General features: G+C 46.1%; 1 protein-coding gene across 3 annotated transcripts in view; it reads left to right on the top strand.

Annotated features, from left to right (window-relative positions):
* DPH7 (diphthamide biosynthesis 7) overlaps positions 1-18252 on the top strand; it is a 155570-nt gene that overhangs the window by 133472 nt on the left and 3846 nt on the right. For all 3 annotated transcript variants that reach the window (XM_086921193.1, XM_086921195.1, XM_086921196.1), the window contains 2 exons: positions 7531-7596; positions 15791-15963. In XM_086921193.1, the coding sequence (XP_086777319.1) occupies positions 7531-7596; positions 15791-15963 (239 nt within the window). The remainder of the gene's footprint in view (positions 1-7530; positions 7597-15790; positions 15964-18252) is intronic.

Raw genomic sequence — 18252 nt, 5'->3', positions numbered from 1 at the left:
CATCAACAGGTGGGTCCAGGATTACCATAGCTGGCAAGCAGTGGTCTTGCAGTTGCCTGTAGCACTGCGCAACCATTGTTCGCTCCTTCCTCCAAGGAGCTGTACCACTGCAGCTTGAGCCGCCTCTGACTGCGTCTCTTGTACACCCATCTCTCCCTTGTTTGTCTTGTGACTGGCCCTGTACGAAGCGTGCCCTTTTGGATCATGCCTCTTCCCTTCGTGGCCACAAACTGCCCCCTTCTGTCCGTGTCTGCTCCCTACGAACCAGTTGACTACCCCTTCTCTCCATGCTTGCTTCCTTTATGCCCTCACATTGCCCTTTCCTTGTCTGTTCCATTCGTGCTCTGACTGTCCTTTCCGTGCATGCCTGCTCCCATCGTGCCCTTATTCTGCCTCTTCTATCCATACCTGTTGCCTACCTCCCCCTGACCATCCTATACGCCCCCCACATCTCCTACTGTCCATCTGTTTTGCTAGCCCTGTCCCTAACACATTCCCTGATGGCTTTCTGATGACCTTACCATTTTCCTCCTAGCCTTCCCTCTTAGTGCCCTGTCCCCGGCCAGACCACAGCGGGTCCCTTTCTGTCCATTCCTGCTCTCTGACTGCGGGCCGGCTATGCTCCAGCACTGCCTTGTAATCTGCCTGCTCCGTTTGGGTGCTCTGCCTGTCCAGCCTGTCTGTCCCTAACTCTCTTTGGCCTCCCTTGACTGTTCCTCACCCCCATGGTTCGTACTCTGCCTGGTCTCTGGTTGTGTCAGCTGCATCACTTGCCTGTCCTCTGATTGTCCTTTCATTTGTCCTCTGCTGGCCCGTGACTGCCCCTATCTGCCCAATGATAGTCCCTGTATGCTCGTTCCTGTCCCCTTCTGCTCCTACCTATCCACTGCCTGCCATGGTCGTGATGGAGGAAGCAGGGTCAGGGCTTTAAGTGGGCCGGGTCCTGCCCTTGCTCATCACCGGCAGTTCTAACAAGCATCGAAAATGCAATAGGTCTTGATTTTGGTTAAGTTAAAGCCATTTGCTTTGCTAATAGTGCTTCTTATTGTTTTCTGTAAAGGATTATCTCTCCTCTCCCGTTTCTTCAACCACACCACCTCTCTCAGAAACCACTCCTATATGTGCTGTAAAGATCTTGAAAAAGAACTGCGACCATGTGTGCTTGGTCTGCTTTCCAGACTAACTGCCTTGCTCACTGACTAAAGGATTTCTAGATTGTTTAAGAAATTTAATTTATGAGGCTGTTGGACAGGGAATACGTTTGACTCAGAGCTAGGTATGGCGTTCTTGGCAAGAATAGACACATCCGCCTTGTTTTTTAATTTTTTGTATTTGTTGCTACGAATGGTGAGGGGAAGCCTTTCTTCCTGTGCCCCGTACAGGATTTTCGCACTGGACATAAAAAGCTCTGAGTTATCGCCAGTGGAGTGTCCTGATGTCTCCTCGTTCTCCTCATTCAACATTCAGCGGCTCTATAATCCAGCATTCAGAAATTCACTGTATTTTAGGAATCCTCTTCTTTGGCCTGTATGTAAAGGGTCCACTCTTGTACAGCTTTGAGACAAAGGGTATGGAAGAGGATCAGAACCTTGTCATCTTCTCTTACCCTGTTGAATTGCCAGAGCCCTTATAGGAGGAGCTTGTGGTCTAGTATCCTGTAGTTGACATTAATTATCCCCCATAGTAAACTAACAATATAAATCCATCAATGTTATATATATTCCTCAAATTGTACATGCTTTGCATTGTTTGGAAGTCCTTCTTGTTCTTTCGGTCACTCAACAACCTAATTAAAAAGTACAATTTACAACCACACTGGTTCTGGTTATAACACCCATTCGGTTTACTATCTCATGTTCTGAATATTAACTTGTCCTGTTGTGACACTTTTACTTGGAAAGTTGTATGCTGCTACTTCCTAAACTAATACATTCCTTCTTGAAAGGGTGAGCCATCCAATCAACAGACACCACTCCAGTAACAAGGGGGATAGTTATGTTAAAAAGATTTATAGAGCGCTGGTATACCCTGAGGTGTCTTGGGGCCAACTACACTAGAACACAATTAAAAAGGACCCTAATTTATTTTAAAGCCATGTTTTAAGCTCCTTTCTAAAGGATACCAGGGTGGGCAAAGCCCTGATATGGGGGTAAGGAGGTTTCAGAGCTTGGTTGTTCCCGTGATGAAGCTTCTTCCTTCCTAGTTCATCTTTTGAAAGCTAGGGACGACCAATGTTTTGGCTCCTAAGGAACTCAGACGTCTGCTAGGTTTTAACCTCTCAAAGATGTGCCTCATGAACTCCGGGACAGTATGGTGCTAAGCCTTGTGGGTGGTGCAGGGGGCTTTGAACTTGATACAACTTCTTACTGGAAGCCAGCGTAACTTATGGATTTCCTGAGAAAGAGATTGGAATTTGGGAATTCCTAGGACAAGCCTGGCAGTTGCTTTTTGCATCGTCAGAAGCCTGTTAAGATAGTTTTTGTGCATGTTCATATATAAGCCATTACAGTAGTCAATTTTTGATAAGACTAAGGTGGTGATTATGTTTTTTTGTGTTGGCTGGAATAAAGAGGATACTTTTTTTGATCCTCCTAAGTGCATAGGAGGAGGAGGAGACAGTTGCATTAACCTGGCTTTCAAAGTTCAGCTTGTTATCAATTTGAACTGACACCACTATCTGCGTTTCGTCAGCATATGAAATTGGGGAGAAGTCGCATGTTTTAATCAAGGTAGCCAGTTCATAAATGTATGCATTAAATAGTTTTGAGCTGAGCGCTGATCCCTGTGGGACCCTGCATTGGAGGGAGAAAGGGAAGGATTCATACTGGTCTAGAGCAAAAGTTTGTAGTTTGCCTGACAAAAAGGAAGTCTGTAATGCCAGGGCCTTATCCTTGACTCCTAGTGCGCCCATTCGATTGATCAGCAGCTTGTGATCGACCATATCAAAGGCTGCTGACAAATCGAGGAGAATAAGAGCTGCGGAACATCCTCTGTCCAGCACAGCCCTTATCTCTTCCATGTCTTTGATCAGGGCATTTTATGTCAGTGCCCAGGTCTGAATCCAAATTGCGTAGGGTCTATCAAATGGTTATCTGGAATGAACTGGGGAGGCTGTGTATTCATTACTTTCTCCACTATCTTTGCAAGGTGTGGAAGGCGGGATATGGTGTATTAGTTGCTGGCCTCGGCAGGGTTCAGTGTGAGTTTTTGATCAGAGGGAGGATAGAAGCTCTTTTCCATTGATAGTGGAGTTAAAAATGGACAAGAGATTTTTTCCTATCACATCAGGTGCCTGCTTTAGAGACTGCACAAATATCATCTCTTATGTCTGTCACTGTAGCTATAGGCCAATGCAAAAACCCCTCTTCCTCCACAGACCCATCATAAAGACACCGGCAAAAAATACTACAGTGCAGATAACTTATCTGAACTGTGGCACGAATGACCCATAGTCCAGGAGATGATGTAGCCTTCTATCCAGTCGCCAACAGAGCTATTGGAAAGTTAAACATTGAGACTGTCACTTTTGTATTATATGCATTCATATTTTCTATGATGCTTCAACAAAGCTGCTAGCAAAACCAATTGTTCCCCTGTTTGGCATTGCGACGCTTACAACAGGCACTTTTTTCTTCTTCCTTTCTCTGTCTGGCCAGTCAGGAAGAGGTAGGAGTAAAGTGCTATGTTGACAAGTACGACCCCAAATTCCTCAAAGAACATGGTTCTGGACTTGCTGTTTTGAAGAAAAGTGCGGTGCTCTAGGATCCGATGAAGCAGATGATATGAGCTTGATTTTCTTTTTTTTTTTTTTTTTCTTTTTTTTTTTTATTACAATGCGCCTTAGCCCCTTGGTACCCGGTGGCTTTACTATGTACAAATGAACACCCGCTAAAACCAGGTCTGGTGTTCCCACACCTGGTAATCCCAGATGAACACCAGGCAACTTTGTAGTCTGGCTGAATGCTATTCCACAAGGATATTGCTCTTCTTTACTCCTAAAAATGACTTATTTAGCCTTTTTCTGCCTTTAGGTAAAGCGGCCTTAAGCTTTGCCAGCAAAGGTACCATGTGCCCTACACATAACAGCCTATCCCTCTTGGGAAGCAGCAGTTGTTCCATTGACCACAAGGGCTTGGACAGGAGCACCCCAACCATGGCTAGAACAGTAAAAGAAAGATGTCTGACATCTCTGAGCTCCCTTAAATAGATGTACCCAGTCGGGCATAATAATCCATGCGCTTATCCATCCTGGGAAAAGAAAACATCAAACAATTATGTTTTGAGAATTCTAAAATGTAATTGTGCCATCTGTTTATGGATAAAATACCCATCCCGACCTTGGGCATCTTAACAAATACAATGATTTCTGATGGAGCTTTAAGTCGAAAATAAAACCGTTGAAAATCTTAAGAGGTAGAGCAATATTCCATGAATAAAAGCTGAATACATCAGTAGTTCAAAATCTATTTCAAGTACAGGGAACTCCTGTAAAACAACTTTTTTTGCAACTGCAAAAAAAAAAGAAGAACATTCCCTGCCTTTGAAAGGTACCACAAAATAGGGTTATTGTTGGCAGGTCTTTTATTGTTTTCTCTTCCTTTAGCCCACTCTCTCTGATTGCACCCAATATTAGAAAATCCAGTCCATGACTGCATGAAGTTCTGAGAGGAACAGTCCTCATAACTTCAAAGTTTAAGAATCATTTTGCTTTTCAGCTGGCACTGAAATAGCACCTGATCCCTCAGTAGCCATCATATAACTTCTTGTTCACAGATCTCACTTCTGTGTTTTGAATCAGGAGATACTACGTTTGGACTGTTATGCTTTACAGATCAACTGAATATGAATTTGTTTTTATTTCTGGCACAACTCCTCTTTCCACGGATAGCTTCTTTGTGCGCAAAGAAGGTATGTGCTTTTATGGAAAAACTAGTGCTGGAAATGAAATTAATGTATCTCTAGATGTAGAGCTCCTGCATTGATATCTTTCATGGATTCATGTGACCCTCCTCAATCTCCAGAAAGGCGGATTCTTGTATCTAATAACCGGTGCCATACTTCAACTATATTTTGAGGTATCCGTGGACTTGTATAATTTTGTGATTTTATCCTGCCTGAACCTACACTCACTAATACTATTATAAATCTGTCATCTTGGTAAAAGACCAGGTCGTTGCATTGTCTAGTGGTTATCTTGGCTTTCTGTCAAGGTTCCCTTTTCTTTGGTAATATGTATGCTGGCCGAATGCTACTTAATCCCATCAGCACTGTGTCCCCGCACCAGATAGGCCACTGGCAAGCTTGTCCATGCTGTCATACCACCACCTGTCCTGACCAGATTACCTCGGCCCCTTCCTCAAACTCGGGTGAGTTTACGAAGAAGATGTATTCGCTCAACCGGCTGCTTCCCTTACTCTCATCCCACACTATTCACACTCTCAACAACTAAAATCTTTATCACACTGTTCCTTCGTACAGAGTACTTTGCTCTACATACAGGAGTAAATGACTCTTATCTTGATGCCGTTTTGTGCATGTTATGTCTGCAATAAAACATAGATTTAAAATGGCGGGCCTGTTTTTCCTCTGTGATATTTTTTGTTTATGACCGACGATAGTGCTTCCTGGCTTGTTGCCCTGGTACCTGATATCTTTAAAACTACGAGAAGGATAGGACTGACCGAGTGAGGGGCTGAGAAGCTGTCATCCCTCATCAGCCTGTACCGGTTCAAATGATTCAGACAGTTTAATAATGAAATCGAGACACTTTTTGTCTCACTGAAGGCCCATTGACTGTCGATGCTATTCTTACCTATAGACCACCTATTGTAGCTCTTGCAAAACTGTTCTCTTTTATAGAAGAGGTCCCAACGCATGCAATTGATGAACGTAACTTTGTCCTTTTTGGTGAACTCAACCTTTGGTTCAACACACCTATGTTTTCTTAGCTGAATTTTGAAAGCTATTGCCAGCTCTGTCGCTGAGTTTACCAGAAAACCTTTCAGTCCTGTTCAGCTTCCGTCATTCAACATGTTTGGATCGCATTGTCATTGGATCATTTGCAAAAAGAGCATATATTACACCAACCATTTGCATTGCATTATGATTGGCACCACAATATTAGCACATATTATGCCTGTACCCAAATCCTTACATTGGTTACCTATCCTCTCCAGACTGCCTTATAAAGCACTGTTGTCCATGAATTCTTATACGAGAAAGTACCCACTATTATAATAGGTAAGTCTGTTCTGCCCTTCGCCCTTTCATATTTACCTGTTCACTGTTACTCTTGCTTCAAGAAGCTCTGTGTTAATATGCTGTATAACTAAACATATACAAAATACTGATTCCCTCGAGGAAGCCACGCTAGCCTTCCCTAAGGCAATAGTCTTCAAAAATATGAAGGTCATTTTCCATTACATGACTCAATGAAATTACACATATACCCGTAACACAATAATGTAAATGAACCTAATCATCAAGGTGTTCCAGTGAACAGCACAGTGAATCGTAACAAAAGTGAGATCAGGTGCACAATAAGTGTTAACAAAAAAGATATAATAAACATGGAGAAAAGTAGGCACTGTGTTTTATACAAAACAGACTCCAGTTTGGAGAACAGGTCAAAGCAGAAGCCAATAAAAATACATGTACCTGCTTTAGGGTCGACGTTTCCACCCTTTTAAGTATCCTATTTTATCGGGGTCTTCAAAAGGACAAACCTACAGTGAGACAAAGACACACTCTCTGTTGAAAGGGCCGTTCCACTACTTTGTGGTCTTCTAATAATCACCTGTAAACCTTTCCCATCTACCAAGAATGGTAAATGTGCTGGGTCAGAGAAATGTATCACCACCTCCTTATATTGTCACAATGCAACTGATATTCTGGGAAACAAACATAGTAATAACAACACCACAGTTTATATCATCCCCGTTATATGTAAGGATATCTCTCAAAAATTTCAAGGAGATTCAAAATCCAAGTAAATAATCCTGACACTCCAGTTATTGGAATGTAATGTGCAGAACCTTATCTCAAAATGTTAAAGATAGCAGTGTTTTATCTAGGATGTGAAGGCTAGTTTGGCTTCCTCAGAGGAAACCACTGTTTATTGATAAAGTATATGCTCAGGTTCCTAGGAATATAGGGTTGCCCCTTATTGATTGTCCTACTATAGCTAAGCAGAACATTCTTGTTGTTCATATTAAAAGAATAAAATTAAAACTGCCTCAAGGGGCGTGGCCTTCACCAACATAGCTCTAATTGACTGACTTGAAGAGGAAGACAAATACCTTGAAAAGGAAAGACTTATACACGTGAAATCATGTGCACTATTATGTGTTAATTGATAAACCGAAAGAAAGATTGGGATTCTTAGTCTGATAGTGGTGAATATATATCAAAATCCTGTGAAACCACAACAGATCCCACTTAACACTAAATAATAATTTTTTCCGTCTTTACATTCTTCTGTGGCCTGCTGGTCTTCAAATATTGTTGCTTTGTGTTGTGTTTCCTGTTTAGACACACAATGGGAGTGTGCAGCATCCAGAGCAACCCTCACATGGAGAATATACTGGCAACTGGGAGGTAAACATTGTTTATGTATAATTAATCTTTGCTATAATTCGTCTGGCACTCCTAGTTTATCCTTTTACTGTTAATTCACAAGTTCATTTATGTGCTACTCACTCCTTTAGTGCTTTGTCTAAGGGCACTTTTTCTTCAATGAATTGACATAGAGAAAATGGAAATTCCACTTGCAGGTGGAGGTGTGCACAATGTTAACATGACCTCAGTGGTCTCATATTGATCCTTTCACCATTTGTATGACAAAACTCTTGATAACTTCCAGTTTAAGTTTTTTCATCATTATTTTTTATTTTCTTCATTTTTCAAAATCAGTATGAATTAATCCATTCATTCATGACGATTTATTGCTTAAACATTTAACTTCTACCCAATGCATTTCGGGTCGAGGTTGACCCTTCCTCGGGGGTCTTAAAAATGGTGAGATGTTAGCTCCAGCTGCAACTTTCAGAAAATGTTCTGTATTCCTCTGCTACCATCTGGTTGAGAGCATGCACACATTCTTGTTGCTCACATGGTGCTGTTTTCCAGCTCCTGGATGGGCACGTTTTCCTGTGAGTAATGTCCGGCGGAAGTTATCAAGAGTTTTGTCATACAAATGGTGAAAGGATCAATATGAGACCACTGAGGTCATGTTAACATTGTGCACACCTCCACCTGCAAGTGGAATTTCCATTTTCTCTATGTCAATTCTTTTATGTATAATTAAGCCATATTGTAATGGGTCATCTGTCATGGAGAAGGCCAGTAGAGGCAGTGTGCTTCCATTCATGCTTGTGTACGACCCTTCTGCTTCATTTTTGTTGTGGTCAAAAGCCTTGTCTGTTTTGCAGTTTGTCATATATTTTTTTTTTTTTTTTTTTTTGGTGTAAAACTTTTATTGATATTCATCATCCATGTTACAACAGTACAATTACGCAGTAATCATGACAGGAGATAAGAACAGAATATCACGTACTTCTACACAGCTATTCAGCCGACAACCCTCCGGTCCGGCAGCACAGGATGAGGATGATATGGCAGATCATCAGGATGTAAATATCGGAGTTATGAAGTTTTACTTTTAAGGTTCATTTTTGTTTTGTTCCATTTATGAAAATTCAAAACCAAACCAAACATAGTGGCTCAATAGTAGTGTATAGACATGAAGCAATATAGAACATAAGATACTAGTAGAACACGTCGACCCCCGACCCCAGGCCTACCCCCTTCACCCCCCGCATAGCGTGAGCTGAATTTCCAACTATAAGAGTACATTTCTAGTCCTACCCCGCAGTGACCCACAGGTTAATCAATCATTCCCTCCTCGTCCTCTGAATCCTCGTCTTCATTCTCCTGCAGCGGGTCACACAGGTCCCCTCTGTACCTATTCCAAGCCTCCCACACCTTGTTCCACTTCTTTGGGTTCGCTCTGAGTTTGTAGACAGTTCTTTCAGTTACCATCAATTTGTCCATGTTTTTACACCATAGCGCCAAAGTAGGCAGCTCCGCTACCCCCCATCTCTGCGCCACATCACGCTTCGCCACCATTGTTCCAATTGTAACCCATTGCTGTTGTCTGAGGTTAAGATCAGTGCCCTCCCATATATTCAGGAGACAAAGGCGCGGTTCGGGTGTGAGGGAGGTATCAAGGGCCTGTGAGATCGTGCGCATGACCTGCTGCCAGTATCTGGCAATGAGAGGGCAGCCCCATAGTGTGTGCAATAATGTGCCATCCTCCCCACATTCCCTAAGACAACGAGGGGAGTCAGCCCTGTGCATTTTGTGTAGGGTGGTCCTCGTATAGTACGTTCTGTGTAGTATTTTTAACTGTATGAGCCTGAACCTGGCCGAAACCCCAGCCTCTCTCGGGGACGCCATTGCAGCATTCCAATCCGTCTCATCCATAGCACCCAACTCATCCTCCCATTTTTCTCGCAGTTTCTGTAGGGGGTCTGGGAGATTATTTAGCAATTTACGATATGTGAGCGAGGTGGCCCTTGTTTGCATGAAGTCCGTGAGGAGCCGGTCTTCCAGGGGGGAGGATTCCGGGACTGTGGTTCCCGGTTCCAACACCGCCAGGAGAGCGTGTCTGATTTGGATATACCTGTATGTTTCTGTGGGGCCCAAGGCATATTGTTGTTGAAGTTGCTCGAATGGAACCACCCCTGTGGATGTCCAGAGATCTCCCACCGTAGAGATGCCTATATTGTCCCACTGGGTGAACCCTTTACTGGTCCTTAGGCAGCCCAGTTTTTTGGTATCCCAAAGCGGGGTAAGCCTCGTGATGATTCCCTTCCACTGTAGCTTGGTGAGTGCCCTGTACCATAAGGTAACTGTGTGTTTAGTGGGGCCAATCAGGTCCTTAAGGAGACTTGGGTTATAGAGGGGGGCCAGGAGAGTTTGTGTTCCCAATTGGGCCCTGTCCGCCATGTATGCCGGGTCGGTGTGTGATGCATGGATCCACTGGTTGAGTACCTTGATTTGGGATGCCCAATAATAAAGCTGCACATTCGGTAGCGCAATTCCACCATCGTACCAGCCGCGGTTAAGCTTGAGGTGAGCTATCCTCGGGGGACGCTCACCCCAAAGCAGAGTGGTGACAACTGCGGTGACTTTCTGCAAGTAGGAGGGCGGGATCACAGTTGGCGTATTTTCAAAGATATATAAGAGGCGCGGGAGCGCCATCATTTTAAATAGTGCAGCGCGGCCTAAGAGTGTGAGTGGTAGGGATGACCAGTGTCTCACGTCTGCCTTCAGACGAAGGAGGGGGGGCGCCAGGTTCCGGTCGGTAAAGACGGCCGTATCGCTAGTGACATGGATGCCCAAATATTTGAAGGAGACATCGGTCACCACCAACGGACAGTGTTCAGGGAGGACTGGTCGAGGGCCCTTCAAAACATAAAGGACCGATTTCGTCCAGTTGATTGTGTAGCCAGAGGCCGCACCGTGTTTGTCGCAGAGTGCCAATAAAATCGGAACACTCAGTTCGGGGGCTGACACGTATACCAACATATCATCCGCATACAATGATATTCTATCTTCCCAGGTCTCCGTCCATCTGATGCCCTTCAACAGTGGTGTCGTTCTGAGAACTATCGCAAGGGGTTCAAGGACCAATGCGAACAGCAACGGGGATAAGGGGCAGCCCTGGCGAGTCCCACGCGCTAAAGAGATCGCTCGGGAGATATGGCCATTGGCCGCCACATGGGCTATTGGGCCTGTGTAGAGTAGTCGGATCCACGATAGAAACTTCGGTCCGAAGCCCATCCGATGCAGAACTGCGAACAGGTACTGCCACTCTACCATATCGAAGGCCATCCTGGCGTCCAGTGACAAGATGGCCGCCGGTTCTGTCAGGGAGTGCGCTCGTGCCAACGCGCCGTGCACTCTGCGGAGATTTAATGCCGTACTCCTGTGCGGCATAAAGCCGGACTGGTCTGGGTGGATCAGCTGGGGTAGGTGTGGGGTCAATCTATTAGCAATAACCTTCGCCAGGATCTTCGCCTCTGCATTGATGAGCGAGATCGGGCGATAGGATGTACAACACTCTGGAGGTTTATCAGGTTTTGGGATAGCTACTATCGTTGCCAAGCGCTGGTCCAAGGGCAGCGTTCCGGTCTCACGGCAGTTCTCGAACATGGCCAACAATGGTGGGCCTAGTGTGTCTGACATCGTTTGGAACCATTCGATTGGTATCCCATTGGGGCCCAGCGCTCTGCCCGTGTGCAGTGCGCCTATCGCCATACGGAGTTCCTCGACCGTGAGATCCGCTTCTAACTCAGTTTGCGCCTCCGGCGTTAACACCTCCACTTCTACATCTTGAAGTGCCAGTTCCGCCTTTTCAGCCGTGACCACCACCTCCGGGGTGTACACCCCTTGGAAGTGGTCTGCCAGGAGGTCTACGATCTTGGGAGGGTACGTGTGATACGTCCCCATTTGGTCCCGTAACTGTAGAATGTGCCTGCCTCCGTCCCGCTTTTTGTCCAACCAAGCCAGCAATTTGTTGGCTTTGTCGCCCACATCATATACTCTGCATGCTGTCGATTCTATACGCTCTAACACCATTCGGCGGAGAAGATCGTCATGGTTTTGCTGGCAGAGAGTCAGCGCGTGTCGAGTGGTCTCTGACGGTGTGGTCATATGAGTCACATTAGCCTGTTCCAACTGCAGTTCCAGTTCTACCAGTTCTAGTTTTTGTTTGCGTTTATGATCGGTTATGGTCGCAATGGCCTGGCCCCTTAGCACCGTCTTGTACGCTTCCCAGAGAATCGTCGGTGAGGACACCGACCCGGAGTTCTCCTGGAAATAATGTTTAGTGGCAGTTTTGAGGGATTTTCGGATCGGGGGAATTTTGAGATAACCAGGGTAAATGGGATAGAGACGTGTGCGAGCCGTGGCCGAACAGGACAGTGTAGCGATCAAGGGAGAATGGTCTGAAATACCCCGTGGCGCAATCTGTACTTTGTCAAAAGTGAGTTTGCCACCCCCCAGTGTGAGAAAGTAGTCTATGCGTGACAGGCAAGCATGGGTGGAGGAATAATACGAATAATGGCGATCAGTAGGGTGAAGTTGTCTCCAAATGTCTACCAGACCCTGTGCCTCCAAGAAGTCCCTGAATTTCGTTGGGCCAGTAGGGAGGGAGCGAGCCGGGAACCTGTCCATATCAGTGTCAGCCAATGCATTGAAGTCGCCGCCCACTAACAGATCCCCTTCCGGGAGTTCCAAGAGAAATTTGCCCAAGTCCGGAAGTGCCGATGAATGTAGCGCTGGTGGGATGTACACAGACACCACGTTAATGGGCACGCCCTCCCATTGCCCACACACCGCCGCGAAGCGGCCATGTTCGTCCGCTTTCGTGGAGTGATGTATGAATCGTGACGCCCTCTTCACCCAGACACCCGTCCCCCGGGACCCCGAAGTAAAGTCCGAGTGTATTAACATGCGGTATCCTCTCCTATCCAGGGCTTTGGTGGCCACCCCCTCCAAGTGTGTCTCCTGGAGGAGGGCGATATCACAGTTCAGTCTTTTAATACATTGCAAGACCAGCCCTCTCTTCACTTTATCTCCTAACCCCCGAACATTCCAGGACACTACCCGCAGCGGTGGTACCGCCCCCACCCCAGTGTCATGCGTTACTATAGCAGGTTGTGGGGGATCCGCCATATTGTGATCAAGCGTGCAATTGGGTGTCCTAGAGGGTGTGACGGAGCCATATCAAGTAGGGAATTCCCCAACCCCGTGCAACGAAGCGTGTGTTTGCGCCGATTCAGTGTTCGAGGATCAGAGGCACTATACCCGGTGTCAGGAATACGGTCATATGTGACTACTAGCATGTTCAAAATGAGAAGTAGAGCCAAACAATACAAGCCAATCAACCAACATAACCCCCCCACACCCAACATCCCCACCCTCCCTGCTTCCCTGCTACACGGACTCCAAACTGCCCGCCACCCCAATTTAGCAGAGTGCTGAAACCCACCCCAAAGAAAACACACAGTTACTTGCTCGTTGGGGGTGAGGAGCACTCCGGAATTAGCGACCCCTCATACCCTCCACGGAGGCCCTCGGCCCAGTGTCCTTGGCGGTTCCAGCCACAGTCCCAAACTTCAATAGCACGCACATATGTTCAAGGGTCCACCTCCAGACTTAGAGTAGCCTCATCTCGTACCGGAGAGCTTCTGCCACTGTTCGTGCCCTCGGCTCCTGCAGCGTTGTGATCAGAGTGAGGCGAGCCGTTCTTAGTCCGTCCAGGGCGGCGAGAGTGAGAAGCAGGACGCCAGCCGTCCAGCCAGTCTCGCGCAGTGCTTGGGTCGTCAAAAAACCATGTCCTGTTCTCCGCCACCACCCGAAGCCTGGCTGGGAAGATCATAGAATAAGGGAGTTCACGTTTCCTAAGTTCCTTTTTGACATCCAAAAATGTTTTTCGCCGCCTGGCCACCTCCGCCGTGTAGTCCGGGAAAAATGCCACCGTTGAGTTGAGGATTTTCACCGGTGGCGAGACACGCGCCGCCTGTAGGATGATGTCCCGGTAGTTGAACAGTCTCGCTAGGATTGGCCGCGGCGCGGCCCCTGGTTTTGGTTGACCTCCCGGGACCCTGTGGGCTCGTTCCACAGAAAAGAAGGTCGACAGGCCTTTGGGTTGAAGATGAGTCTTGATGAGTTCCTCCACGTATAGATCCGTAGCCCTCACACCTTCAGACTCCGGAACGCCAAGAATGCGTACATTGTTCCGCCTGGAGCGGCCCTCCTGGTCGTCGAGCTTGTCCTTAAGGAGCTTGTTTTCCGCCATGACCGCTTCCATGGCCGTCTGCAGTTCCGAAACGTCCTCCACCAGCGATTTCGTGACAAGCTCTAGAGAGCCTACCTTTTCGGCCATCTTGTGAAAGTCAGCGCGGATAAGTGTGATTTCGGTCGAGATAGAGCCCACCGTTGTTTGGACCTGTGTGAGAGCCTTCATAACATCATCCAGCGTCGCCTTCTTCGTTCCCCCGGACTCGCCTGGTTTTACGGGGGGAGTTCTTCCCTCCGCCGGAGGGGAAGCGGTCCTATCGTTTGTGAAGCGGTCGTTACGAGTCTGGGTTGTGCCGCCTTTCACACCTTTCCCGGCCATCGTTCGATCGCGGAGGGAATACAGTTCGCCGGTCCGGTGGGGTATCGAGTGAATGCGCAATCACTACGCTGATCTCAGTTCAAGATGGAGGAGGCTTCCGTTGCTAAAAAGTGAGACGCCGTGATGGTCCCCGCAGGGCAGACTGTCGGGCAAAGTTCGGATGACAGTCTTAAGAAAGTGCGGCCACCCTGCTAGTGAGTCTTCGCTGGATATAGCGAGCCGAGTGACGCGGAGCAGGACCGTCACTGGGTGTCGCACCGACCACTTCCTGTCTGTAGCAACCGAGCAGGCTGCACTTCCGGTCGGTCTCAGCGATCACTTGAGGGCCCGGAGGTGGGCCTGTGCTCCGGCCGATTCAACATTCGACGATAACTCCGTCATCCAATGCGCGATTTTCGTCTGGGAACCTGCCGCCAGTCCCGCCTGGTCCCGGGCGTTCGGTGCTGCCGTCGGAGGTAACAAATAGTCACGGATTATCGTGCGGATAGATGGAGAGGTCGCTTCCTCGCCGGAGCTAGTCCTCTATGCTGCCGCCATGTTCGGCCGCCAGCCACGCCCCCCCCCAGTTTGTCATATTTAAAAAAAGTCTCACCCATGAAGGGAATGGAGCAGCTGTATCTCACCAGTGCTTCTCCATACCCCGGTATTTGTAGCTTGGATAGGACCTTCATGGCTCCTGGAGCCATGTAGTATTCTGCAAGGGTGTTGTGTGGTTAAAGTTTGAGTGTTACCTGATTTAGTGATTTTCTGGCAGATCTTGTTGCTGCTCTGTGCTATAGGCTACCTACACGTACATTGATATTCCCTATCCGCTAGCTACTGGAATTGTCAGTTTTAATACAAAAGGCTTCACCATGCTCTGCCTAAAGCATTTAGCTACATTGAATATGATACACAAATCGAGGAGTGGTATCTGTTATTAACCAACAGTTTGTTGAAAAAAACAACTTATATCTTCTCATGTATAGGTGGTTTTCACACCAGTTTTTTTTTTTTTTTAATTTTCATTTTTATCACCTGACTAGGAAGAGGTGGAAGTCCTATTGATTAATGTCTGTCAGCATGACATTTGAAAGATAGTGACGGGTAATGATGACCACTCACTCGCATGGTAGTTCAAGAAGGAGGCAGTGTCCTAATGATCCTTTGCACACTAACCCATCAGTAAGAGAAGTGGTCGCGTGCATTAAAATATCATGTGTGTGAATGATATGGGGATGTGGATTACGGAACTGCTTTAAATCATGAAAGAGAACTGATTCGAACATGGCATCCGATTTACAGCTAAGCAATCTGTGACATGGGAAAATGGGTCACTTTATTGCTGTTTGATTACATGATTAGTTATAACTTCGTGTTTATACATCTGCAGGATAATTATGTAATTGATACATAGTAATACTGCAGTGCTATGGTTTTTACCAACACAAACTATCCGTTCTCCTGCTCTGCTTAAATGTGTTCACCGCATTATCCGTGTGCTATAAATTGGTCCTTAAATTATTGAAGTACAATGTTGTTATGGGATTTATGGTTTATTAGGGCTGTGTTATCAGAAGTTTGTGTTCCTGTGTGCAATAATTTACCTGGCTTATGTTTTAGCTATGATGAGCACGTTCTCCTGTGGGATACAAGGCAAATGAAATGTCCCTTGGGTGACACCCATGTCGAGGGTGGAGTCTGGAGGCTCAAGTGGCACCCCACACATGCTCACTTACTGCTGGCAGCTTGTATGCATAATGGTTTCCATATCTTGGATTGCAAGTCAAGCATTGGTGAGTACAACCTGATTTATTATTTGTGTTTTTGGTTTGGAGGCCACACAGCTGCTTTAGCTCTTGAAAGCCAAGCAATACTTTAGCTCTAGAGAACAACGCAATACTTTTTAGCTCTAGAGAATTGTAATGCAGTGTTTGGGTGACCGCTTCTATCACCTACCCTGTGAGATAATCCGAGGTTCTTTATTACCATGCAGCTAGTTCTAGAACGTTTTCATCTCTATAGTGTGAAGTCGCTGTAACACCCCTTCCACGCCCAGGAATTCAGGTTTTCTGGATTGTTTGCTCTAGATAAACTTTTTTTAATTAAACGTTTACAACACTATATTCTCATAATAAGCAGTGTAGTGTTGACATCCTATTCAACGTTGTTTGGGTACTTAGAGAAAAGACTTTAGACTGTTTGAATTGTTCTTATTTACTTATCAGGGGGATTTCAGTGCAAGAATTGGCTCTTGATCAACAGTTTTTGATTTCTCAGAAGGGTTTCCTCAGATATTATCCTACTCACCCTTGGGTACCAGAGGTGTTAAATTACACAGGTACTCGAATAACTGTAATTTGTGGCATTTAGCTGAACATTTTTAACACATTGGCAATCCAACACCAACCTAAACTGGATTGGTTCGTGGGACTACAATTGTTTAAACCTTTGTCACCCGTACACTCTCATGCTGTCTTCAGTCTGTGGGTGCAATGGCCAGTGGATTTAGTGACCATAATCCAAATGTCATAAGACTGAATTTACCAATTAATTCTAAGAGAAGTATCAAGGCTAGCCCTAGTTGCTTGGCACTGAGCCAGCCAGGGGCTCAGACTACGCTCCAAGATGGTAGATATGACAACCTTTTAACAACATTATCGGGCCACCATTCTTTTAGTAAATAAATGCTTAGCATATGACATTAAATACGACCACTCAATCATCAACCCTTTTATCGACATTTGCCTTATTTTAAGAAAGCCTTGTTTGCCCCTGTGAGAAACTATAAACCTTATCAGCCCAGCTGGTTCAATAAGGACTGCAGGATGGCCAATAGATGCCCGATGTCAGCTTTAAATAGGTTCCCCAGGGGCCAAGAGAGTATCTGGCGTTGCAGAGCTACTTTTAAAAATTGGCATAAGGGACAGGAGGCTAAGGCTAAAAGGGGTAGCCTAAGAGAAGTTAATTAGTTTGTGTTCTCATAGAGACATAAGCATATTTTGGAACATTGTTAACTCGCAGTCACTAAACAGAGGGGTGGATGTCTGCCCTGTCATTCACTTTTAGGCCACCGAGCAGGTTCATCGTTTCAAGTCAATCTACCATCTGGAGGGTCACTTAGTACTGGATAGCAACATACCAACACATATTTATTCCATTTCCATTGAGTTTGAGCTACAAAAGGTGACTACTGCGATCTTAGAGAGCCCTTTGGGCAGGCCCGGACTGGCCTTAGCGGGTAATTCCCTGGTGCGCCGCACGGGTGGGGGCCGGTTTTGGGCCCCTGGGGGCCGTTTTTGTTACAGGGCCGTTTTTGCAGAATCGTCCCTGTAGCAAAATCGACCTAAAACCACCCCGGCAAAGAGCTCAGCGGCACCTCCAACCCCCCGCGTGGGGGGGGTGGTTTTGGTTCCCAGTCCGGCCCTGCCTTTGGGCAACCCCCGTGCCCAGATGAAGTCCCTATGGGCCACTGACAAATAATTGGGAGTTGTAGGCCCTTGTTATCACCCATTTCAGAGTTTGGTAGACCACAAGGATATTCTGAAGGAACCGATCAAAGCTCTGCTATATTTTGTCCGGCATCAGAATGGACATGGCCTTAATCGATTTTCTGCAGAAAAACTTCACCGCTTCAATGAAATATGGCCCGGGCGTGAATGTTCCGACTCATTTGCACCAGAGAGGGGGCTTAGTCAGGGTTGTTTTTTTTTGTCCTAGTACTATTTCTATTGTATATTAACAAGCTCAATGCTTTTTCATTGCATTTTGCAAGGACATGCCGATCGTGAAATCTAGACCTGTCCCTGATTTGATGTATGCCAACAAAGCTGTGTTAATGACTAGAACACCCAACAGCATTAAAGTGTTGATCGACTCTCTTGTGGTGTTCCTGGATAATTTAGATCTGGAAACTAACTTCAGTAAAACTTACTTTAGAACCAAAAGTAAAGTCAGAGCTGTTTCCATCAAAGGCAAGAATGTGGGTAAGGCTGTGCATTTCCCGTATTTGGGTATTAACTTTGACTTCTCCAACTCATAGGCACAGTGCCTTTCCACCAGATGCATGCAGTTTAATCAGGCTG

Source organism: Lissotriton vulgaris, chromosome 5 (genome assembly GCF_964263255.1).
Source record: "Lissotriton vulgaris chromosome 5, aLisVul1.2, whole genome shotgun sequence".
NCBI lineage: Eukaryota > Metazoa > Chordata > Amphibia > Caudata > Salamandridae > Lissotriton > Lissotriton vulgaris.
Note: the sequence above shows the minus strand (reverse complement) of the source record. Positions and strands in the feature narration are given on the sequence as shown.